Here is a 26,134-nt window from a genome sequence, read left to right as displayed (position 1 = left end):
GCCTCTGGGAAGGTGAGGAACTCACTGACTGCCTGCTTCTCCGGCATTGTGACCCAGATGTCTCCAGAGGGGGGGACAGGACCCAACCCCTGATGGCAGCCCCAGCAACCAACATCAAGGCGGTGGCATCCAGGAGCAACAGGGAGGGGCCACTACTTTGTCCCCCGGCCCCATCACAGCCCAGGAGGCTGTGGCTGCAAGAAAAGCCCCTGGTGGCTGCATGTGATCACGGTGGCCGCATTTCAGAAACACGGCCATAGAAACTACTTCATGGACAATTGTCCTTATAGCAACGTTTTGAGCTGAACACCAAAGCAGAGAGCATAGAAGCACTTTAAGGCAGAATCTCTGTAAATGTGTATATCATTTTAAAATGATACTTACACTCCTATTTCCCTGAAAAACTTTGGCAAAAGAAATTGGAAGAGATCAGATATTTTTATGGACAGGTTTGTCTCATATGAATTACTATTTAGCATGTGCATGATAATACCACCTTCAAACCCCTTCTCACAGCCCACTCTTTCACCCCTCTTTTCAGCACTTAGTTGTGTGCCTGTGCCACATTAACAAACATGTTTAAGAGTTAGAAATAAAGAATAGAAAACAAAATCCCAAATAAAGCAGACAATTATATACACACTACAAAAACAGGCTACCTTATACTATGTATATTTCCCCCATCTCTTTTCCACCCTCACGCACTTGTCAGTGTCCTTGTACATCACATCTAACTTAAAATCAAATCACGTTCACCTTCCCATGGAAGGTAGCAGAATACTGAACAGAGTGAGACTATACATGAATAAGGTGAGAAAAAGCTAGTCCTTAAGGCAAAATCCCTTGAGCACATACTTAACCTTAAGTAGATAAGTACTCCCATTGAAGCTGCAATCCCACAATCACTTTTTACTGTATGTAGTGCTCACTACAGTGAACTGCCCCACTGTCGACTCACTAGGTCAGTCAGACTTCGCAACAGCAAGTGCTACACACACTGCCCCTAATTCAGCAAGTAATTTAAGAACACACAACCTCAGTGAATCTAAAAATGGGACAGTTCATGGCATGGTAAGCAATGCACACCAAAGTGTTTGTCTGTAGAGCTCTCAATCTAAGAGCCTAATCCTGCAATAATCCTTTCCCAGAGAAAGAAGTGGGAGAGTGCGCGGGAGGGGCCATTTAGGAACACAGGTTACTCAAGTCCATGACATTCACCATCAGTCAGCTTTTAAGGGCAGGGACTGTTTTTATTTTGTGCTTGTATACTCCCTAGTACAATAAGGACCCTAATCCTGAGCAGGGCCTAATAGACGTTATGGTTACACTAGGAAATCTTCTTGTTCTCAGGGTAGCCTGCCACTTTAAGAAACTGGATTATTTTTGGTGTTGTCTTTCCCAAGAAGGAATTATTTCCTGCACTGAATATTCCTGAGTGGTATGAATGGGAGTATGACATGGAGTGTGAAAGACAGTAAATTATTTTGTTTTCTTTCTTCTGTACTGAGGCAGTGTTTTCTCTCTCTCTGTTTATCCCCCAGAATTAAGAGACTCCCCACACAAGGAAATATTGGTATCAGTTTATCTCTACCAATGCATAGGGCTGCCAACTTTCTAATGGCACAAAACCGAACACCCTAGCCCTGCCCTTCCCTGAGGCCCTGCCCCTGTCCAACCTCTTCCCTGAGGCCCCGTCCCCACTCATGACTTTCCCCCTCCCTCAGTGGCTCGCTCTCCCCCACCCTCGCTCACTTTCACTGGGCTGGGGCATGGGGGTTGGGTGCGGGAGGGGGTGAGGACTCCGGCTGGGGGTATGGGCTCTGAGGAAGGGCCAGGGATGAAGGGTTTGGGGTGCAGGAGTGGGCTCCAGACTGGGACTGAGGAATTCAGAGTGTTGGAGGGGGCTGTGGGTTGAGGTACAGGAGGGAGTGAAGGCTCTGGTGTGGGGGTGCGGCTCAGGGGTGGGGCCAGGGATGAGGGGTTTGGGTGCAGGTGGGGGTTCCGGGCTGGGACAAGGGCACAGGCTTACCTTGGGCGAATCCCACTCAGTGGCACAGCGGGGCTAAGACAGGCTAGTCCCTACCTGTCCTGGCACCATGCTGCACCCCGGAAACGGCCTGCAGGTCCGGCTCCTCGGCGGGGGGGGCAAGGGTCTCCGTGCACCACTCTGGCCCGCAGGCACTGCCCCTCCAGCTCCCATTGGCCACAGTTCCCCGTGGCCCCCTCGCCTAGGAGCCAGACCTGCTGGCCACTTCCGGGGTGCAGCGCAGAGCCAGGACAGGTAGGAACTAGCCCACCTTAACCCCGCAGCACCACTGACCTGACTTTTAACGGCCCAGTCAGCACCGCCACCAGGGTCCCTTTTCGACCAGGCGTTCCAGTTGAAAACCAGACACCTGGCAACCCTACCAATGCATATCTCCAGGGTAGATGAACTGGTGCAGTTTACCTCATATAATCCCCATAATATACCTGTGCAGCCCACATACACTGAGGAACTGCATTGGTTTGAATATCACCCATATAGACCAGTGCTTAAAAAAAAAAAACCTAATAGGCAAATATAACAAGCTGATGTGGGAACTGGTGGTTGCCTGGCTACAGCTAGCTAGTCAACTAGCCCATCCTTGATTACATCACAGGTGCAGCAAACTGGTAAATCACCAAGAACCTGAGACGGGAAACAAGGAAATGAGCAGGAACCCTCAGGAGAAAGTGAGGCTGGCCCACAACGCTTTGGAGTGAGGACCTTAAGCCAGACCTGATTAGTAAACCTCATAGCACTTCTGGGCCAAATATTTATGCTAATTTTCTTGCTATTCTTTTGTCCCCATATTGGGGAAGGTTAATTTTATTTATTTTTTATCTTGTTTGGTCTGGAGCACCTTTTCCTTTAAAAAGAAAAACCTCTGCTTCTTGGTCTCTGTGACAAATAGCATCAGGGTAGGATCCCCCAAATTACTTTAGACTTCTAATTATTCCAAGCAAAGACCCATCTATTATGACTGTCATAACTCATGATGCATCCAGATCGGAGCAGAAAGATTTGTTTTCTCCTTTTCTCTAGATTATTTGAAGAAAGGTACAAAATGCAACCCACTAACACCACACGTCGTAACGGTTGGCTTTTCATTTTTTAATGAAAGAAAACTATTCTCCTGGTCAAGCAAGGTTATGCCTATGCATGTTACTATTGGATATGCAAAGAGTGGCAGATTTTCACACTTCCCTGGAGGAAGAATGTTGCCTCCACATCAAATCTCAACCATGAGACCTGTGGAGTGGCAATTCAAAAAACGCTCTTCTGCTCAGAAGCAGAGTGTAATACTAGTGGGGTCACCAGGCTGATTTTAAAATACTGTTAGAGGACATTTTCTTTTCATAACTAGGACTCTAAATCAACACACAAGGTGAAAACTGAACTCTTCTCTTGTTGCACCTTCTTTCACTGGATAAACTGGAAGAAGAGAGTTCCTTAACTCTCAGTAAGCACCACAGTAACTTCAGATATGAGATTTGGCCAAAGGAAACATTCCTTGTGAACAAAACAGCAGTAAAGCTGCAGAGCTTCCTAAGTGAGTATTTGAAATTAAGATGAACCATCAAGAGGAAGGTAGCTGGCCCAAGACAATGCATTTAGGATAATATGGCCTGATTTTTGGAGGGGCAGAGAGCAATCACAACTCTTGTTGAAATCAATGGGAGCTGCTGCTGCTCAGCATCTCTGAAAATTAGGCCAGAAAGTCTTTCTATTTTACTAGCAATTGCCCCCTTTTCAGTCATTTGGAATTGCATTCCTCCAAGCACATAAATGGGTAGTCATAGTCCACAAAACTCACACATTAAAGATACACAATACAATTACTAACTGGAATACACTGCTTAAACATGCTGTGTGTTAATGATTCCAAGTAAGAATTGTTAATTCAATGCAGACATGGCCATGGCCCTTAATGTTAATAAAAGAAAGAAACATGAACACAGGTATCCAACTCCACGTTTGTGATGCATGCAATGAAGAAAGTCACCACTTAATGCCTACAGTTTTACACATTTGTTTTGAAGGGTTTTTCACTTAGTTTTCATGGCATGAAATGCCTATTTTGCTTTAAATTCACTTAATAGATTAGTTGAAAAAGGATGCCAATAATTCAGTGATTTTTTTTTAAAAAAATCCTCTCAGCAATACATGTAACTGAAAAAGTCAAAGTTCTTTTGCATTAAGACCACCAACTTTGGGGTGAGTGTTATGATTTCTATATTACTTGTTTTTGTTCGGGTTCTACAGATAGAATAACTTTGTTTTTCAAGTTTCCTGAGTAATTATGGCCTACTGGTAAATTTCATTTGCCAAATGCACACATAAAAACCAACCGCACATTGGTCAAGCTAATCATCCTAATTTAAGGCAAGCTTGCAAGAAACAACTGAAAAGACCCAAGTGGCTTCATGGATCAGTTTTATTTTTCGAGACTAAAGGGTTCTATAAATGAGCTCATATCATTCAGCTCTTAAGAAATACAGTACTATGAAATAACATGGAAAGAAACTAGGGCTCCAGGCCTGATCTTCATTCAAGCACATAAGCCACACATGGGAGCGCAGGTCACTTAGTTCCATTCAGCCAGCAGTTTCTTGAAACAAATGTAGTTTATTAAGAAAGATATTATAATTAAAAATATATTATGCTCTTAACTTAGGAATAGATTTTATAAGCGTACCTAAGAATCTCCATATATTGTTAAGAGAAAAAGTGTAAGTATTATTTTTCTTCCAAACATAGTGGCCAAACAATCTCTAGAGATTTGTTAGCTATCATTTAATTTTGGCTAGGAGACAGAAAGTTTGCAACCATATATTAAGGCCAGATCTACAGTACAAAATTTTGCCGGTGTAGTTGTCTTGGTCAGGGGTGTGATCTGTGACTGACAGCAGTGTCAGCAAAAGCCCCTAGTATAGATGCAGTTGTACCAGCAAAACTTCATTTTTGCAAGAATAGCTTTTTTTGCTTGGGGGGGTAGAATAAGCTATGCCGACAAAAGCGCAGTTTTGCCAGTATAAGCTGCCTCCGCACTAGGAGTGCTTTACAAGTGCAATATATTGGTATACCTACACTGTCAAAGCATTCCTATTAGAGATCTGACCTTAATTTCTCCTCCAGTTTCATACACTTACAACTTTACAAAATAATTATGTTTTGCTCTGAAACTATTCATGCTTGATCTCTGTTCAAAGTGAGGTTCTCTAAAACTCTAGGGGGGAAAAAAAACTACCCCACACCTTGCTCTCTAAATATATACAAATAGCAACCACCATCCCCCACCCTATAAACAAACACAACTTAAATAAAAACAAAACACTGACTTTAAGCATGGGTATCAATTCTGCAAACACTTAAACAAAAGCTTAAATTTACACATACAGATAGTCCCATGCACATTTGCAAGATTGGGGTCTTGGCATCTAAGGAGGTCTCTCTAAAGAGTTCAGCTTTGTCCAGTTTTTTTTTTCTTTTTTTGGGGGGGAGGATGTTATGTAACAGTTTTAAGGGACTGAAAAGTCATTTCATAACATCGTGAAGAGCATCTGCTATGAAATCCCCCCAAAAAATATCAAAATGGGCCATTCTCCATCACCACCGATTTGTCACACGCATGGACTGTTTTTGTTTGCTGACAGATCAAGTAGCATGAAGGAGACTGTTAACGTCACAGTGCCACACAATTAATAGCCTTACCCTGTATGTACTTCCTCTCATAAAAACAAATCCAGAACACCTCCCTCTCCCCAAAAGAAAAACTGCTCAAACTTCAAAAAGTCACAGGCATGAAATGTCAGACTCCCAAAATTTCAGGATGTTTTCAAAATTTTTGCTGCATTTTAAAATGTGCATATTTTAAACTTTCATTTAAAAAAAAGTACATTTCTTTCTTTTTCCTGTACCAAGATATAGGCATCACAATATAAACAATTATGCTAATGCCAGCTACACCCGACACAGAACTAGCAACTGTGAACCCTTCATTTGTCACTTCTAGACTGGTCTACTGCAATGCGTTCACCTAGTGGCCAATCTTAAAGGCCACCCAGAAGGCAGAGCATGCAGTGGCCCACCTAAGCAGGACCAACAAATACAACCACATTACACCAGTACTCTGCACTCTATATTAATGCCCTAGCTCAGCAGGGATGTTTCTATTGCTAGTTCCTTCTTTTGGTTTGATCTTGCATGCACCACCAAGAAACATTCTTTCTAAGATCAGGCTTAAATGGAAACTCATCACCATCAGAGGGCACTGCGAGACAAACATATTTAGCTTGTATTTAACATACGTTTTTCCACACAATGTATTTAATCTAACTAGCCCTCTAAATTGTTCTCTCAGTTGTTTCTTGTAAGCCTGCCTTAAAATAAGATGATTACCTTGTCCATGGACTTCTGGTGTAAACACATATATGAAATACATAAAAAGGTTTGGAATCAGGCAATCAGACTCTTTTACTTTCGCCAATGGCATTATTTTGCGTTGGCAGACAACCTATATGCTGACGTGTTAAAATCCAGTTGTTCTCCAGAAGCTACTGGAAAAGGTGACCTTATGTCAGGCACCACTGGATTAGAGGTTAGAAAGCATATCCCCATCAATAATTTATTTTTGTAAGACCTAGTATTCAAATGGAAAGGCAAAACAGCAATCAAACTCCTCCCTTCCTAAAACTAAGGTGTACGTGTAAGGTGTATGTGTGTGTGTCTCTCCATATTTGCACGCGCAAACTGCCTTGTTTTAGCCCCTAGGTATGTTACTCAGAACTTGACTGTTGCCAGCCACCACATGCAAGAACATGGGCATCAGCTCCAAAGAGGAATGTTTTCTGTGCTCTCAGGAGGAGAAAAAGACTCAAGAGATAAAAACAAAACTCTGAAACCTAACAAGACTACAGTAGCTTAGTAAATATTACATACAAAAATCTAGAATACTCAAGTTGCAAAAATCTCAAAAGTTACTTTTATTTATTTAGGTTTGTAATAATAGATACCTATCCAAGGCTCTAGGCCCTCTAATATAAACAGCTAGACAGCAAATATAATTAAGTTAAATCTCAGCAGCATTAAAATCAGTTCCACAGAAACTCAATCAGCTAGCCAGCAACCTACTTGTACATAATATTGGAAGTATACCCTCAGCAAGCCACAAAAATCTCAGTATGTGGGCTATTTTGGACATGGATGGGAGAGCACGTTGCAGAATTTCAGAGCCCTCACAGAGGATGCCATGCCAGCTGTCCTCCCTCTTTTATAACAAGAAGCATCCATCTTGGTGGCCTCTGCTGTGGCAGTATGGCATGAGGAGAGAGGTAATCTTTCAGATAGTTCAGAAGCGCCAGATTTAAATGTACTTGTGCAACCTTAATTCAGCTTCCATGTGCATTAGGGTTGCCAACTTTTTAATGGCACAAAACTGAACACCATTGCCCACCCTTCCCTGAGGCCCGGCCCCTTCTCACTCCATCCCCCTCCCTCTGTCGCTTGCTCTCCCCCCACCCTCACTCATTTTCACTGGGCTGGGGCAGGGGTTGGGGTCCGGGAGTGGGATGAGGGCTCCAGCTGGGGATGCGGGCTCCGGGGTGGGGCCAGAAATGAGCGGTTCAGGGTGCAGGAGGGGGCTCAGGGCTGGGGTGTGGAAGGCAGTGCGGGCTCCTGGAGGGAATTTGGGTGCAGGAGGGCGTTCAGGACTGGGGCAGGATGTGGAGGGGCTGCAGGCTCTGGGAGGGAATTTGGGGTCCAGGAGGGGGCTCCAGGCTCTGGGCTAGGGATGCAGGCTCCAGGATGGGGCCAGAAATGAGGGGTTCAGGGTACAGAAGGCTGCTCTGGGCTGGGGCTGAGGCAGGGGGTTAGGGTGTGGTGAGGGTGAGGGCTCCGGGCTAGGGCCGGGGATGTAGGGTTTGGGGTATAGGATGGGGCTCCGGGCTGGGGTAGAGGAGTTCAGCATGCAGGAGGGGATTCCAAGCTAGGGCAGGGGTTTGGGCAAAGGAGGGAATTTGGGGTGCAGACTCCAGGAGGGAGATCAGGGCTGGGGTAGGGAGTTGCGGTGTGCGAGGGGTTTCGGGGTGCAGGCTCCAGGAGGGAGTTTAGGTGCAGGAGGGGCTCAGGGCTGGGGTGTGGGAGGGGGACAGGCTCCTAGAGGGAATTTGGTTGCGGGAAGGGGTGCAGGGCTGGAATGCAGGCTCCAGGAGGGATTCTGGGTGCAGGAGGGGGCTCAGGGCTGGAGCAGAGGGCTGGGATGTGGGAGGGGGTGCGTGGTCCGGGAGGGGATTCAGGGTGCAGGCTCTGGGCACACAGGAGGCTCAGAGAGGCCTGGGAACACGCCCAGTGCATTTGCTATGTAAGTAGTTCTATGGGTCCAGGCATGCTCAGCAGAAACGTGTGAAAGTTCACCTACTGCTAGCACACCTGCTTGTGGCCAGGCATGGTATAGTGTCTCTCTCACTGTCTGGAACTTCCTGCCAATGGCTGCTCTGGTCTTTTGGTGGTTTGCCTCTTCCCATAACTCAGCCTTCTGACCAAATCAGAATTTACTCCACTCCTTCTGGGATAACAAAGTCCTACAAATAAACAGTCCAATACCCTTATAACAAGGCCTCACACTCTATTATCAGGCATCTCTGTCATCCTTGTGCCCTTCTTTGGGCTCACGGCTCTTTGGTAGTGGTTAATAGAGGAACCTGGGCTCTCTCACTATATAGGGTTCCAGCAGAGAGACCCTATCATCAACAGCCAAGGCCTGCTCCTTTGGACTACTTGCTGCAGCTTCCCTGGGCTTCTTTCTACCGGGGCCTGCCTGAGTACATCTACACAGCAGCTGGGAGCGAGCCTCCCAGCCTGGGCAAAGAGACTCGCACTAGCAGGGCTTGAGCTAGTGTGCTAACATGGACATTGTGGCTCTGATGGCAGCTGGGACTCTCAAGCTCACCTGACCCTCCTGGGTCTGAGATCAAATGGCCATCCCAAGTCTCTGACATCCACAACCCTATTTTTAGCATGCTAGCTTAAACCCAGTTAGCGTGAGTCTGTCTACCTGAGCTGGAAGGCTCACTTCCAACTGCAGGAGTGGACACACCCTGAGAGTCCTGGCCCTGAGAGAAGGGTGAGCCTAGAGAAGCTGTGGAGGAAAAGGCAAGAGAGGGCATGTCTACACTGCAATAAGAGAGCTGCAGCATGTCCATGGCTGGCCTGGGTCAGCTGACTCAGGCTCACAGGGCTCGGGTGCAGAGCGATCAAATCGCAATGCAAATGTTTGAAATTGGCCTGGAGCCCGGGTTCTGAGACCACACGAGGGGGAAGGGCCTCAGAGCCTGGGCTCCAGCCCAAGACCAAATGTCTACACTGCAATTTTATACCCCTGCACCAGTGTCCTGTGAGCTCAAATCTACTGACCTGAGCTCTGAGACTCAGTGCTAGGGTTTTTATCGTAGTGTAGACATATCCTCAAGGCCCTGCCCTGGAATCACCTAACAAACATCCCAAGATAGAAGTATATGAACACAAACCAATGTCCAAATCCTGCCCTTCGATCAAGGTTTACCACTGGAGCCTGCTCCACTCTCAGTGGCTGTTGTCTCTCTTGACAGCTTGCCAGCCTTCTCTGCTCAACCAAGGACCCCAGGGCTAACTCTCCCTCTGCCCCAGGCTTCCTTCTCACAGCCTCTCTATTCTCAGAGAGTGACTGCAGACTCTCCTGCTCTCAACTTCCCGTTTGTAGTCTCAGTTATGCTTGGTTCTCCCTCCAGGTGCAGCCTAGTGTGTGAACTGGCCATTGTGGGGTACATATCCCATCACACAATGGAATGTTCAGTGATTTTAGCAGCAATCTTTACAGAGCATGATCAAATGCTGATTTGCAGAGGTTTATAACTCCGTCAAAATTCAGGGCATTTTCATGGAGATAGTACAAGGTACCTCACTAGTATGCAGGCTATCCCCTTGCCAAATTTTAAGTTCTTGCTCCAAACATGGAGGTGTTAAGTATTTTTAAAGAAATTAATGGAAAACGCTTATACTGGCAAAAATGGTTTTTCCCCCCCTAACTTTTTCTGAAACTTTCCAAAAAACTTCATCCTGAGGCAGAGTGGAAGCATGAAAATGTGCAGATCAACTAATTAGTTTGGCAAAATTATAAGTAACTGAAAATAGGGGCTTATAATGGAAAGTGTTAGGCTACTTTAACAATAGACATCACTACCAGCTCCACCCAGAATGCCAAAAAAACCTGTTACCAGCACAACTATATTTAGTAATCAAATCATCTGAAACAATTTATAAACAGTTACCGTTTCTTTTCTCACAACACACCTGGAAATCAAAGAACCTATGCAAATAAACTGTGGTAACTTTGATTTGAAAATTTATATAGAATTATACAAATAAATCACCACCACAACTGCTCAAACAAAGCAAAACTAGAACAAATTAAAATATCAGTTATGTAGCTTTTAATTCCTGTTTAACTGTTTTTCCAGATCACACATATCCAGCTGGATAGGAACAAGAGTGACCAAGAAAATTTAAGGAAACTTTTTCCTGATGTGACCAACACAGGGATACACAGCGTTCTCATTGGTAAAAAGAAAAGCTAAGGGAGCAATTACAGTTTTCAATTCAAATACCCCTTCTGGCACCACTGATAGTTATATTTCTGTCTTTGACACAGTTATAAGCAAGTACTTCCCATGACTTTCAAAAGCAAATTCACAATATTCTGATCAGTATGTGAAAAACAATCCCATTTGAGCTTCATTATTTAGGTCTGTGTGCCAAGTCTCATCAATTCTCACGAGCAGAATATATTTTTTTTTTTAAAACAGTCTGTGTAGAAATACATTTTTCAAAATAAAAGAAACAATGCATTGTTTTGATGGCACTGCCTGGAGCTCTTTATCTGATTGTTATCAAAGTATGCTCGAGAATTGATCAAAGCAGCAATGACAACTCAATGTTCTTTAAAATTATGTACCACTGCATAACTAACTTCCCACTCTTGTCTTGTGGCCTCTGGCTCAATGTGTCATTGGGAGTATCCTCAAAGGTCAGTCGATTTCTAAAAACCCTCCATTACACAGTGGCAGCTGTAAAGATGGGAAAGGCTGGAGTGTGGAGACAGGGTAGCTTAAATCTATCAGCCTTACCTCCCATGTGCCACAGGATAAAAATCACTTATCACTTTTCCCTTCAGGTGCAAGGTTTCTCTCAAAAGTATTATATGTACTATTATTCTGTAAGGAGTTCTTTAGGATGTGGTGGTAGCTTGTCCACATTTAAGAACGAGTCTTGCTTCCCGCTATAAACCTGATAAGAGTCCTTTGGCCCTCTTCCCTTTTTAAAGTACTCAATTTAAAGCACTCACACAGTTTAGAATTTGCCTTGTGTTGTCCGTGGCTGGCAGATAGTTGTTTTTTTAAATCATGTGTGAGGTTATTCAGCCATGCCATTTTATGGATATGGGATACAGAAAAAGGGTGTTCAACATAGTTTGAAAATTCTTCCTTTTTGCCATATCTGCACTACATAAACAACTTTTCTGAAAGACCCCAAACAATGTTTACTGGAAACATCTTGGTGAGATCCAGTGCAGAAAACCAAGTTTGAGATGCTGAAGAGCAATGTATTTCAATGCTAAATTAAATGAGCTTAAATTAATATTTAAATTAAATGTTTCAATGTTAAAAATACATCAGCATCCAGCAAACCTACTCAGGGCCATCTGGGGCTTCAACAGTCCTCATTCTGGTGAGTTCTGAAACCCTCAGATTAACATCTCAGTAACATTGTCCCAATACATCTTCAAAACACACTCCTCACAGATGGGGGGAGGGGAGGGGGCGAGGGAAAGCTCCACAGGAGCAAGACTCTTGGGCATTGGAGAGCTGAGGCCTGCAATAACCCAACGGGTCAAAGATAATGGAACCAAAGAGGGACAGGAAGCAAAATGTGGCCCTGCATTACTCCCAACAGTAAGTAGAAGGGAGCCTAGCTCCTTAAGTCCTTGGTTAGCCCACAGCTGGGGAAGCCCTTTGCCCTGTTGAAAGCTAAGCTTTTCCAAAGCAGGGGCTCTGCTCCAAAAGGACATAGGAGCTCCACAGGGTAAGCCACTTCCTCAGGCAAGACTCCATACCTAGGCATGTGTACTTTACATTACAAAGAATAATATATACCTTCCAAAAATCACCTTGAAAGGTTCACATCAGTGGAACAGTATGAATCCAGGAGGAATACAAGGAGGAGGAAAAATGAGTAAGTCTCAGGTAGAATGCCCAATAGCCAAAAAAGGGGAACAGAAGCATGTAAAAGGCAGAGAAAAACAGCAAGTGACTTTGTTGGGTGCCTAGAAACTATGGGGATGGATTTGGTATAATAACCCAGTTACAACAAAATTTGTAACACAAAGACCTTATAAAGCCCTTTCTCCCATGCTCCCAGTAAAGCAGCACTCCTCCAGAGTATTTTAAAATGACTGAAGAAGCACACAAACTTCCTCATCCTGGCATGATGCCCTGGCCTACTGGGAATACACCTTAAGGCTATTAACAGCCACACAGGTGGAGAGATCCTGGCCCAGAGGAACACACACTGCTCAGAAAGTCTGCACATTCCTGCAAAGTTTAACATCCACAAGTGGAGTCCTCCAAAGCCAGGAGCATGCAATGCTTAATAGCTCCACGGGTGCTGACTGGGTGGCTCTTCTCCCCCTTGTTCCACCTGCTGAGTTTAGGAGTTCCCAGTGTTCTTGCCAACTCCATCCCAGTCTAAGGGTACGTCTACACTAGAAATGAACGTCAACCCATATTAGGTCGACTTATAACCACCGCAGTAATTATTGCGGTGGTTCATGTCCACACTACCCTCGGGTCAATGGTGTGCATCCTCACCAGGAGTGCTTCGACTGACCTAAGAGGAGCAGTATGAGGAGCTGAGAGCCTGGTTTCTTGACCCCCTTGGTTTCTTGGCCCCCTTGCCTGCTCACCTCTGGGAGCCCGGTAGCATAGTCAATTTAATGGCTGCAAGCTGTGAAATTGACAAGACATCCGGGCTCCTGGTGGGGAGCAGGCAGGGGCACCAAGAAGCCCCTGGTGGCTTTCCCCTGGCTCCCACCCAGGAGCCACCGGGAAGCCACCCAGGGCTTCTCTTCCCCATTCCCTGCCAGGATGGGGGGTGGAGGAGGGGGCAGGAGGAAGCCAGCCGGGGCTTCTTTTCCTGGCTCCCGGAATGGGGCCCCTCAGGCTTCTCACCCTGGCTCCCAGCTGGGAGCCAGCTCTTGCCTAGCTCTCCAGGGGAGCCAGGGGGTTTCTTGTCAATTTCACAGCTCCTGCCATGAAATTGACAAGAAAGCCAATGTAAGGAACACCATGTCTATATTCGGACCTAATTACATTGGCATGAGCCTTGCACCTCTCACTGAGGTGAAGTTATTATGTCAGTGTAGTAGGGCACTAACATCAGCAAGAAGGCGGCTGTAGTGTAGACACTGACATAATTAGGTGGACACAAGCTGCCTTATGTTGCTCTAACTGTGTGGTGTAGACCAGCCCTAAGGGAAGGAGAGAGAAGAAAGTCCTACAGAAGTCCTACACATGGCAGGATTGATGGAGCAGCTGAGATCAGAGGAGTCTGGAGTGCTTAGAAACCAGGATTCAGCCACTGAGTAGGTAGATGACACTGCCTGGAACAAATAAGGGCAGAAGAAAAGAGTGCGGCGCAAATATGCATATAAATGTGTAGTATAGCCAATAAATTTCAAAATACAAGGAGCACAAACATGTCCACAGGGAACTATCGTTCTGAGTAAAATCTTGGGCAACGGACAATAATGATTCAAGAAGGATGCTGATAAATTGGAGAGGGTTCAGAAGAGAGTCAGAAGAATGATTACAAGTTTAGAAGCCATGCCTTATAGTGATTGAGTTGCTTGAACCTGTCTATTTAGCTTAACAAAAGACAATGTTAAGGGGTGACCTGATTGCTGTCTACAAGCATCTACACGGTGAACAAATATTTAATAATGAGCTCTTCAATCTACCAGAAAAAGCTATAACATGATCAAATGGCTGGAAGTTGAATCTAGACAAATTCAGACTGGAAATAAGATATGCTCTAGGAATTTGGGGGAAGTTCCATGGCCTGTATTATACAGGAAATCAGACCAGATGATCACAATGGTTCCTTCTGGCCTTGGAATCCATCCATCCATTAGGATACTTATCACTGAGAAATTCCTAAATCAAAGGTTTTTAAAAAATTAAGTCAATTACCAAAGAAAAACATTGTTAAGATGGAAATAATCTATTAGTAACTAAGGGTAAAAATCTTTATTAAAACACAGTTATCAGAAAGACTAATACTGAAAGATCAGGCAATTGAGAGTTAAGGTTGAACTTAAGACATATTATAAAGTATGAAAATGCAGTATATTAACAGATTTTTAAGGACAGAAGGAACAATAACAATTGTCTAGTTATCAACGCCTACAATTCAGAAGTGCAGATCTACTCTGAAAACTGGCTCAGGTGGAAAAAAATTTTTTAACTTATAAAGAGAACACAATGCCATTTATTTTTCAAACTGCCAGCCCTGCAAACCCAACATGGGATCTGAAAGTAAAGCTGAGTTCTTTCCTCCTGGTGCAACATCCCCAAAATTTATAGCCACATTTTGTCTTCAGTAAATTCTGTAAAACTCCATTTTTCTCAGTAGACCTGTACAGCTGCATTTAACTGTTCATGTAACAAACATTTTGGAACAAATTCTGCTGATAATGCACAATGAGCAGACTCCAATTCACACATTGTTCATGTTGATTCTGCAGAATCATCAGGAGTAAGAAGCAATAAAACTTATTGTACTCTACAGAAGATATGATTGACTACATAAAGTAAAACATATTTACAGGACAAAGAAGAAGAAAAACCAGAGACTGAGATTTGTCCTTCCCAGAGAGGTTAATTTAATCAGCGACCACAAAAGCTAGCAGGCTGTACACCTAACTGTACTGTGGCTGTTCTAACTCTGGCCTTCTTTATGACAATAAGGAAGACTGCGAAGAGAATTATTTAAAAAATTCCTGATTAGACAAAACACCATATTGAAGTTGATCATTCCCCAGCCTTCATTAAGATTCTCTGGTTAACAGTTTTATAAGTATTATTAGATACTGGACAAGTATACCTATATATACACAAAACTCCTAGGCCTAAACCATTAAAATTATAGCACTTAAGCGAAAAGAGCCATGTTTAGAATGAAGTACCATTACTTAGTATCAGAGACATCTATGAAATCAGTTATAAAACAGATGAAAATGTGAGTCATTTTTGATACAAGGGCAGCAGTTTTTCCAGTTTTAACCCATCAACATACATAGGCTGTGTACTACTTAAAGCTCTCAGCAAAGTGCTTGATCCAAAAACAACGTTTTATGAAGAAAGTACAATAGAAACAGAGAAGGGAAGATTGGAGGTTAATGTCATTTACAGGATAGAGTTAAGGTTATTTAGGTGAGAATGCATTTTCATATTTCAATTTAGTCTTGACTCAATTTCCTGGGTTTCCAGATTATAGTTAAAAATGTTAACTATAATGTTCTTGCAAGATTTTCAGCCTGTAAGTTACTGACACATACCTGCAAATTTGTACAGGAACAGCTTTCGAGATAGATCTTAAAGCAGTCCTCACTGGCAGATTAAATGACTGCTATGCACGGTTTGCAAAGCCCAGTGACATTTGGAATGAGATGTAGTGTAGAAATCTACGTATATTGCCTTTTGTTGGCTACACTAGTACAATGTGTTCTACAACCCCTTATTCATGCAGTTTTAAAATTTTGAATTACTAGTTACTTAGAAGTTAAGTGCTTTTTGTTTAAATACTATTGGAACCGCAAAATCTATTTAGATGTTTTTAAACTGGACACAACTATTGTTTTAAATTTCAAAAGTGTTAAAATTATGATAGTTTTTTCCAATTGCTTTAGATATTTTCTTTATTCATTCATTTCAGGTTTATTGAATTACAATAGAAAACAAAAACATTTAACAGATGGATTTTTGCAAATCTGCTATGCAACCCCATTCCTGAAAACTAGGAATATCAAAGGTTTCTACTGAGAGAGAGAGAGAGAGAGAGAGAGAGGTTTGGGTTTTATATGTTCTATCTATATTATCTGTTATACGTGTTGGTAATGATGTTTTAGCTCCATTAAGCCCTACAGAAACCTGTCTGAGAAAATTGTTGGAATAAAAATGTACACTCTAGATAAACATTTTCATTTAGGAAAAATATAGCTATATCATTGCAGATTATATTCCTAGCATTACTATTTTTGCTATCAGTGTACAATGGTATTATAAACCTTTTGTTGTGCGCTAAGAAATGCTGTATAACACTAACAAAGAGGCTTTCAAAAGCTCCTCAACAGGCAGGAAGTGGCACAGAACTGTGGAAAGAAAATAACCATAAAAAGCAGTAAGCAGACAGAGAATAGTGCACTGCTCTGTACACAGAGATGACTCATTTTGACACACTGTACAGGTCAGAGTCTACACAGAAAGGCTTTAGTTTCAAGTTAAATTTCCAGGAATTTCCTGGCATTTATTTGTCTTCTTTGTCTTCACTTCCCTACCCATCATTTAAATTCACAGTCTGTCAGAAGTGTTAGTAGTTTTATTAAAAGTTTAACTTGAACAGAAAATCCATGAAAAAAATAGATTACTGCAAAAATTCATACAGCTTCTCAGTAATAATTTATAAAATAACTGTCACTACCGTTGGGCTTTACACAAAGGATTATTGGTACAAACTACTGCTTTCTGCTTTGTTTAGTTCTGTAAGACAAAATTCTTCCCATAGTAAGCACCCATCTGCCATTTTGCATTTCAAGTATAACTCCTTTTAAGAGATGGTTCTCCTTTTGAATTTCTTAAGATGGAAAAAAACTTAACACATCTCATTCTGGCTTGATGTCAGAAATAAATTTATGCAAGGAGACATGTAAGAAGTTCTCTTTTCTTCCAACAATCCCAAAACCAAAAGCATCTCTTTAAAATAGGATCCTTTTAACATATGTCCTTCTTGTACATATCTTGGAGTCAAATCTGCCTTGTAGTTTATGAAACCTTAGGTTTTAACAATGCATCGTAAAATAGCAGCTATATATAAAAGAGTAGATGAGTATTATATTAGAGTAGCTAGAGAAATAGAAGTGTGGTTGTTGACCTTAATTGATTACTTCCTAAATTTCAGCATTTGAGGAAAATGTTATTAAAATAAAACAGAGCAACCTTAATTTTTTTTCCTCTATGATTCTTATACTTTTTAGGCTGAATTACCTGGAGAAAAGTCCTTTAAGAATGAGGTTTTCAAAATAATGGGTTGAATTAGATTAGTGTACTTTTTGCATTATACGAGATTTTTCAAAGAGAGAAAGATCAGCTGTATCCCCCGCAATTTTTATGGAAGCAAAAACTAAGTGAACAAAGTGGCACCACAGTTGTTTGAGTTTTTTCAAAGTAGTGTTTGATAGGCCTCCCTCTACACCTCTTAAAAACATCAGACATCCTGACAATCACTACTGAGTCCAGATTCTAAAGCTTTGGAGGCAATAGGTATATATCACTGATTACCCAAAATCTGTGCCACAACCATTTTATCTTTTCCTTGCTTTCACAGAAATTAGTGGAATTGTCAATAACTCTTCAAATACATTTCATGGATAACTTTAAATATTAAATGGAGGTTCCACTTCTGCTGGAAAGAGCCTAAGGGGAAAAAACATGACAAACTCTGTTGGGTTGACTTTCAGTTTTATATGGTACATATAGTTTGGTTGGAAATTAAACTTACTGAACAGAACAAGCATTTTATAGACATTGTGTTAACTGAAGAGAACAAATCTAAAATTAAATGCCAATCTACTTTAATAGAAACAATATATTTTGTGTTAAAAAACAATTATGCCTGACTTTATTTAGTGGACAGTGCTCCTTTAAGTAGTTATGCACTTGCAAAGTGCAATGCTTGTGCAACCTAACCTATGTTTTCCTCAAATGCCCACAAGTCCAGTTACTTACAAACACCACACTCCTGGATGGGTGCCTGACATACCAAACCTGCCCCGTCGTGCATATTTTCATACGTTACTAAATTAGGAAACCAGAGTAGACTAAGTCTATGCCAACTCTGAAACAGAAAAGGGTCCAGTTTGTGCCTTGCATTTAAAGCCAGGATCAGTATAAGTTATTGAATCTTTAATAAGAGGCACCAAAGTAATTTAACCTAATAAGAAGCAGCACTGAAGAGTAGTGAAAAGAAGGAGAAACCTCAAGATTTATAATACAGATTCTTCTTTGCAAGTCTAAATCAAGATACTGAAAATTAATTCAAAAAATTAGGCAGACTGTATATTTTAATTCCAAGTTCTAGAATGAGAATAGAACGTTGGCATGCCACACTCTTCTAAGCAGTGAAAATCTATTTCTTTTGCAGAGAGGAAAGGAAAAGAAGCTATTTAAGCACTACTCCTTCAGGGTGATTTATTGAAATACCTAATATTGAGCTCTGTTCAAAAATACTAAGTAGGGCATTCAAGACTTTTTGACGAGAAAAATACTGAGAAGTATTTCAAAATATGTTATCTGTATGAATTCTCAATACATATATTGTACATATGGCAACTTACAAAATGAGAAAAAGGGACAAATATGTAACTTTCCAGACTTAAAACTTCACTTAGCAAACTGCTAAGCAAAACAGACTTGGTGGTAATCAAGTGGTAACGTTCCTAGGATTATTTTATAACTGTACAGTGGTGATCAAAAGTTACAGCTTGATTTACATTTTTAATGGTGGAAGGAGTGGGGGTGGGAGGTGAACCCTTCTGATCCGTTACCACAGGAGTCTATTTATATGGGGTGAGGTCCTCAGATGGCTATCCGTACATTGTTGTTTTGAAATTAATCTTCATCCCCCCTATTTAGCCTTCTGCAAAAGTGAGTAGTTTCAGCTGCAAAACATATTTTATTCACCTTATTGCTATACTGAGGCTTCCCACTACTCATTTCACATTTTTAAACCGAAATACACACTTTATTCCAGAAGAGTTAGCATATGCATATATCAGTGTGACATGCAAAAAAAATATTTTACATACAAACCATCAGTTAAGTACCTGAACATACATATTGCACTTTCAATACAGAGAAGACAGACATCTTCTCTCTTCCAATATTTAATACAATAAACTTCAAAAAGGTGTGTTCTTAAGAGAGGGACTGGGAGCCAGGAACACCCAAGATCTCATCCTGGCTCAAACACAGATCATCTCTGTAGCCTACAACAAATCACTTACATTAAATTCTTTCTTCTCCAGCTGCAAAATGAGGTTAACACACTCCCTTACCGACTTCACACGGATGGTCTTAGGATCAATTCATCTTTGTAAAGTACTTTGAAGAAAAAGTTTTACATCTATATAATTATATTTTAATGTTTAAATTGACTTCATTTTACTTCTAAAATAATTTGCCTTAAAAATATCAAGGGGGCGGGGGAAACAATGGGTGAATTTTAGAATCCAGCCTGGATCCAATACATGGTACCAAGGCAGTTAAATATTATGGCAGTATGTACTTTAGAAATGCCAGAGGCAGATAAATACTGTTTCCTTTTGGTTTAACAGAGAGGAAGTAAAATGGCAGGCGGCGGGGGGGGGGCAAGATGCAAGTCTCTAAAGACAGTAAAGGAATATCAATTTGAGATGGAAACCACATGATACTGCCTTATACAGAAAAGGAAGAGAATTTGCAAAACCCGCATTTGACTATTGCAAAGAGTTCTGCACCTCTCTTCAACCACATCATGTGTTGCAAAACCATCATCAAGCCGCAATTGCTCTTTATGAATCAAATGAAGAAACTGCTGTCTGTATCATCCCTTTGCGTAAAAAAAGTTATATTACCAGACCACGTACTTTTTCCCCTGACTGAGGACTCAACTCTTATTGTTAATCAAAGTATGAAAAGCAAAATATGACCAGGGAAATTTGATTTGCTCCAACCAAACATATTTACTAATAGTTTTCTTAAATGTTTTTTTAAAAAGCAATGCACACATTTATTGAGAGGGAACTTTGCCAAAATATGGGTTGGAAGCATAAACCATGCACAACTCTTTTGTTTAATTACTTCACTTTCCTTCAAAACTTGGCAAAACATTAAGCTTTTCACTTACTAAATCTATAATTAACTATAACATTTGCTGAATAAACATAACCTCATTTTTAATTAAGTCAGAGCAAGATGCTATAACTTGCATCTAACAAGCAACATGTATCTCAAGTAACATGCAATAAAAACACCTGTCTTGTCATACATGAAGCCTTAACTGTAACTACAGTGAACATATTAACACACCCTCACTTTAATGACATCTAGTGCCAAAACCTGGATTCATTGACTTCAGTGCAACCGAAATTTAATCCCTAAAATGGAAACAACACTTTATCCTCAAAACCTTATGATTTGAAATCAAGCTGAACCCTAACAGTAGCCATGTCTACAGGAAAGGATCACACATCAAAAATACCTGTGACCTAAATTTAAGGTCTGGACAAAATATCTATTCAACAATTTGCAAAGGAATTCAGGTGGAACAAGTGATATGATGCAATGCTTCTTATGTGGAAAAGGCCACTAATAAAAAGTAGATATTAAGCTTAAAGTTTAAAAAAAAAAAGGGTGTTAAAGAACTCTGTACGTAATTGTGAATGAGAAACTGAAGCTAAACCTTATTACAAACTAAGTAACTGTTTAGAATTGGAAGATCTGTACAGACAAATTATAGTATAATTGCAACAGGCACGAATAGTGGAAAATCTAAGCTAAGAGAAAAAATTCTGAACTAGAACTTGTAAAGCAAAACTTTGAAATGAGAATAAGAAATCTCTAAACAGAGTACAAGTTAGGCTATGCACAATAGCAGGTATTAGGGTATGCAAAAATCAGTGTACAAATTCACTGCCAAAGCTGCTTTAGAGGATATGATTTTCTTAACTATATGAAGAATCAGCATTGCCCATCAACAGAGATAATCTATTTAGGGAGCCAGTTTTACCCCCACAGCCCTCAAGAATTTAGGAGATAAACTGGTACAGTTAATTGTAAGTATCAGAGAAAGTTTACTTGATATTCAATGATACTGTGTACAAATACCAAGCAAGACGGGTTATTAAACCTGAAAACTTCATAATTTACACTTTATTCAATAAAATGATTTGAACATTCATCAGAAAAGAGCTCTGAGAACTTTGCAAACCTTATGCCTCACAATACATTTGTTTCTTATTGCTTATCATCATCAGGAATTCTTTGAAGCAGTGCTGTCTTTGTAAAGATGGCTGTGGTGGAAGTAGGATCCAGATACTGATGGCTGCCATTTCATGTGAAGATTCCCATCTAGTCACTAACCCTAACAGCAGTACATTCAAAAACTTACTTGAAGAGGCTTTTTTAAAACATTTTCCTTCTAACCAAATTTTATTGCAATATATTATGAAATTTTGTATGTTTATTCTGGACAATTTCCTGCCCCCACCCTCAAAATTGAGCACTTTTGTTATTTATATGTCGGTATGTTTTGCCATCAGCCCTGCTACTTCATTTGTGGGATAAATAAGGTTTTATAACAGTTTAAAGAAGAAGAAAAGGAGGTCACACTGATTTAATGGCTGAGTCTGAATTTAACCAAGGTGTCTTGAGGCCAAACCAAATCATCTAATCTTTGTATGACACTGACTCTGTCATCTTTAATAAGCATCAAAGGAAAATTAGGTATATTGTGGTAGTGTCAAAATGGGCTAGATGCTTTCCAAATAAGAGGAACACAGTCCATGCCCGCCATAAGGCTCATCTTTTCCCTGAAAGTTTTTTTTTTTTTAAATAAAGCTACTTCTGTGTTTTGTAACACAAGTCTAAAGCTTAGTGCTAGCGTTTAATGAGGGCAGAAATGTGAAAGCAGTATTTAAAAACAATAGTGAGACAACTGTTTATTGTGATTTAGATTACTCTTAACGTTTGCTAACCTCCTAAACAGCTACAACGAAGGAAGAGGACATAGTTTAGCTCAAAAACATTAAATGTGCTAGAATATTCCTGAAAATGTTTCATCACCCACACATTATTACAGTCACACTGTCTTGAAGTCACAATTAAAACTTTTATCATCATCATCAAGTTCATTAAGAATATTACTGAGCATAGGACTTCATTCCACTAGGTGCTCACAACTTCATTAGGTGTTGAGAGCACTTAGTACTTTGGAAGGTCAGGCCAAGAGTTCTTAAATACGCTTTTTTCCCCATGTAGAGACATTATGCTATAGGTTAGCCTGTCTGGTTACAGAATGGCTGATCACTGCTTGCTGACTTATTTGGATCTTCCATTGTGACCTACGATGCTTTCTGCTATTCTAGTCACAGTCTTTACTATTAGTTATATGGTACTTGTGTAATATGTACAAATGGCAAGCAAATACACTTTACTTAGGACTAAGCCAGGATTTAAAAAAAAAAAGGGGGCACCAGGGCTGATAGGTGACTAACAATTTACCATCTCATGCACTTGCAAGCCATTTCGTTTCTTCTAACGAACTGTATTTTAAGTCACAGGTTTTTCAGTTCTACCAACTACTGGTAGGTAATTTGGATGGTTATTCTGTAACACCCTCTGATTACCAAAAGGAGGGAAGAAGCAGCTGTCCTTGCCTAACAGCATTTACTATCCACATAAAGAGAGGTAGTTGGCAAAAAAACATTAAAACAAGAAAAATCTTTTATGCTACCATGAAGTTAGAGCTCAGTTTCATCCATTTTATTAAATCTGCTAGCTTTCCAGCATGAATACTGCACAACAGCTCACTATGAGGTTCACATGCTACCTGTACCCCCAATGTAACTAAAAGAGACTAGACCATTTCAAGCTATTTAACAAAACTTCATGTAGTCCATCTACCTTAGAATTCTTAATTTATTTCCTCCAGGTTTTAAAAATCCAACATTTCATTAATTAATCCTCCTTGCAGAGTTCTCTGAATAAAAACGTTCACAATCTTTTGTGATGACAAGACAAAAGCTATTCAAATGTACTAATGAAGTCCCCTCAACCCCTCCAGGAAGCATTATGGGCAGAAAACATTCAGTGCAACAGAGTAGCAGAGCTAACACTTCACAGAAATGAAAGATTCATTTTGCTCAGACTGATAATGCACAAGCTGCATATCGTTCAGCCATACAGACAGCATTTTGAAAAGGAAGTGGTTAGTAAGAGTAGCATTAAGCTGTTTATGTACATAGACCCTACATCAGCACCACAACACCTAAATGCTGCTGGACCATCTGGCATACAAACAAGCTACTCTGCATCTGAAATGTTCATGCACCCAAGGCTTTGAGTGCACAAAATAAGGAAGCTTAATATCCAAAATTTCATATAATTCACAAGGAAATAAATGCAGCTTGCCTACACCAGTAATACTAGTTCCTAATCAAACGTGGTAGACACAATCAACCCTTCACTAATGTAAATTATCCTTTTCAAAGTCTCCTTTTTTGGAACCTTTTTAAGTTTATGTATGAAGTTTTGCAGGAAATGTGTCAGTTTTTCTTTGAACAAATCTTTCTTTCATGGTATGACACCACAAAGTAAGTTATCGATAAGGAACACAAACTCAAAAGAAAGAAGCATCTATCTGAAAACTGATGAACATTTTACTTGCTTTGTGGCATAATGTTTACAGGTTTATGTAATTTCAATCCATACACAGCTGTGTACATTTATAATTTCTAATCACCACCACTTTTTGCATTAGTCTGTAAAGCTTACAACAGCTGAAAAAACAGAGGGAAAGGACAGCTCAATTTCTGTGCTCAAAGCTTTAAGCATCTTCCTAAAGAATGCAAAATTTGTGTTTTGCAAACGCAGGAAAAACATGTTCAAAATTTAGTTAAAATTCCAGCCAAAAGCTAATCCTGTTAGATTAAGTAAAGAATTTTTTGAAATGCTGACCTTACATGCTATCTTCTGTACAGATCAAAACACAGTAAAAAACAAAGCAAGGTTTTAAAAAACCTCAACAACTTGATAAGAAAGCAGCTTCATTTTGGGGAAAGTTACTTTTAAATGCTTTGATACGCAAGAAATAAAATAAAGCCATTGAAAAACTGCTGCGGGTCAATCTTTTTTTAACAGTATGTCAGATTTCTTTTGGACTATACTTGTTTATTTACCTCACTGTGGCGATAGATGACAAATTTTGTTCTAACTACTTAATTAAAAAAAGCTACAGGAGTAGTGTCTCTTTAGGAAACAGACATGGGAGAGACGGGACAGAAGAGTAAGAGAAGAACTGAATCCTTTAAATTCTGTGAAACAGGAATTAAGGTCATTTTGCCATCATGAAGTTTGTTGTTACCGTGTTATGTCTCCTTCAAGAAGCTTGAAATATTATTGATATAATAGCAAAGAATATCATAGAAGATCCATATGAAAAAAGAATCCTTCAAACATTTTTCTATCCAAAGTCCACCATCAGAAATAGCATGCTACTGGGAAGATTACTACTTTTTATTTGTTAAACACAGAGTATGTTTGGCACTATATAAAACTGAGGATAACAGTCCCCCTGCCCATTCTACCGTAAAAATTTACTGGCATCAGCCTTTTTTTTAAATCACAGAATTGAAGTGTACATCGTAAATACATGCACAAATTTAGTTTTAGGCCAGATCCATTTGTCACTGCTCTGAACCCCTCACCTGCAGGTAAGTATTTCAGTTGGTTGTTGGCCAATCGAAGGTGACGTAAAGACCTCAGGTGGCCAATCTCAGGGCACACAATTTCAAGAGCATTGTCACTTAGGTCCAGAAACTGCAGTTTAACCAAGGAGCCAATAGCTAGTGAGAGAATAGAGACAAAAACAAACAAACAAAAAAAAAAGAATGTGACCCAGGAGTAATGTTAAAACCTTAATAGGACTATGAGATGATAGAAGGCCTCAATATCTAATTCCTATGTCTGAGCGGACTGTGAGGTATTAAAACCATTGGTCTCATAGCTGAATGTCACGGGAGCTAAGTATTTGTAAGCGCTTCTATTGATAACAAGCAATATTGGGGGTATAGAAATATGAAAAAAAATAAATCACACATAAGAAACCATAGATTTTGATATTTTTCCAACCATGATTCTCCCATGAAATTACTTTTTACTTTTCTTTGCCATCACCTCTATCTAATTTACTCACCCCAGACTGGGAATTTAAAGTTTTCTTTTCTGAAGGTAGGACATGTTTGCTCCACAATAAAATGAAAGGAATAGAGAGGCCAATGCAATTATTGATGCTTTAGGTTTAAAACTACCAATTATGACCAAGCAAAATGGAAGTATTGTACGTAATAATTGGCTTAGAGAGCAGGAATGATTCTGGAGAGTTGTTTTATTGATAAGTGCCATTTAGTCTTTTCACTTCCTGTAACTGGAACTAGAGTGAACAACATGTAGATGCATCTCAAAGTTTAATAAAATAGTAAAACATAGTACAAGCAAAGATATCAACATTCTAAGGACTACAGTGGTGTATTTCTGTGGATATCTTTAGAATTTCATGGGAACATAACGAAAACAGGCCTTTTTACTGAATAAAGTAAAATATTTGATAGTTTCTGCCACTTATTTTGAAGTTAATAGGGCACTTACCTTCAGGTACAACAACTATGTTATTTGAATGAAGGTACCTGGGGGGAAAAGAACAAACAACACCTGTTACCCTCAAGGACTTTGGTTAGATAATCAGTTGGCAAAATGTTCAATCTGAAATGGAAAGAGAAAAAAACCTTCACAGCCATTTCTCTTTCTGAGTATGACAGTAAATTGTACAACACTAATTAACGTATCCCAAGGTTTCACTTGTATCATATTTAAATCATGAAGAAATATTAAGGTCAAGCACGTCTTAGCTGATGATTATTAGAATATTCAAATGTGATGCACATGATCATTGTACTCACAACTATTTCATTTCAAGCTGTTGTATGCA

The 26,134-nt window shown here is 40.3% G+C and overlaps 1 protein-coding gene across 1 annotated transcript in view; it reads right to left on the bottom strand.

Annotated features, from left to right (window-relative positions):
• The window catches only part of LRRC28 (leucine rich repeat containing 28), an 87,152-nt gene that overhangs the window by 44,971 nt on the left and 16,047 nt on the right, over positions 1 to 26,134 (bottom strand). The window contains exons 4-5 of the mRNA XM_073304280.2: positions 25,795 to 25,832; positions 24,855 to 24,992 (exon numbers count right to left, since the gene is read on the bottom strand). Of these exons, the coding sequence (XP_073160381.1) occupies positions 24,855 to 24,992; positions 25,795 to 25,832 (176 nt within the window). The remainder of the gene's footprint in view (positions 1 to 24,854; positions 24,993 to 25,794; positions 25,833 to 26,134) is intronic.

Source organism: Lepidochelys kempii, chromosome 10, assembly GCF_965140285.1.
Source record: "Lepidochelys kempii isolate rLepKem1 chromosome 10, rLepKem1.hap1, whole genome shotgun sequence".
Classification (NCBI taxonomy): Eukaryota; Metazoa; Chordata; order Testudines; family Cheloniidae; genus Lepidochelys; species Lepidochelys kempii.
The sequence above is the reverse complement of the archived record's forward strand: the minus strand, read 5'-3'. Positions and strand labels throughout refer to the sequence as shown.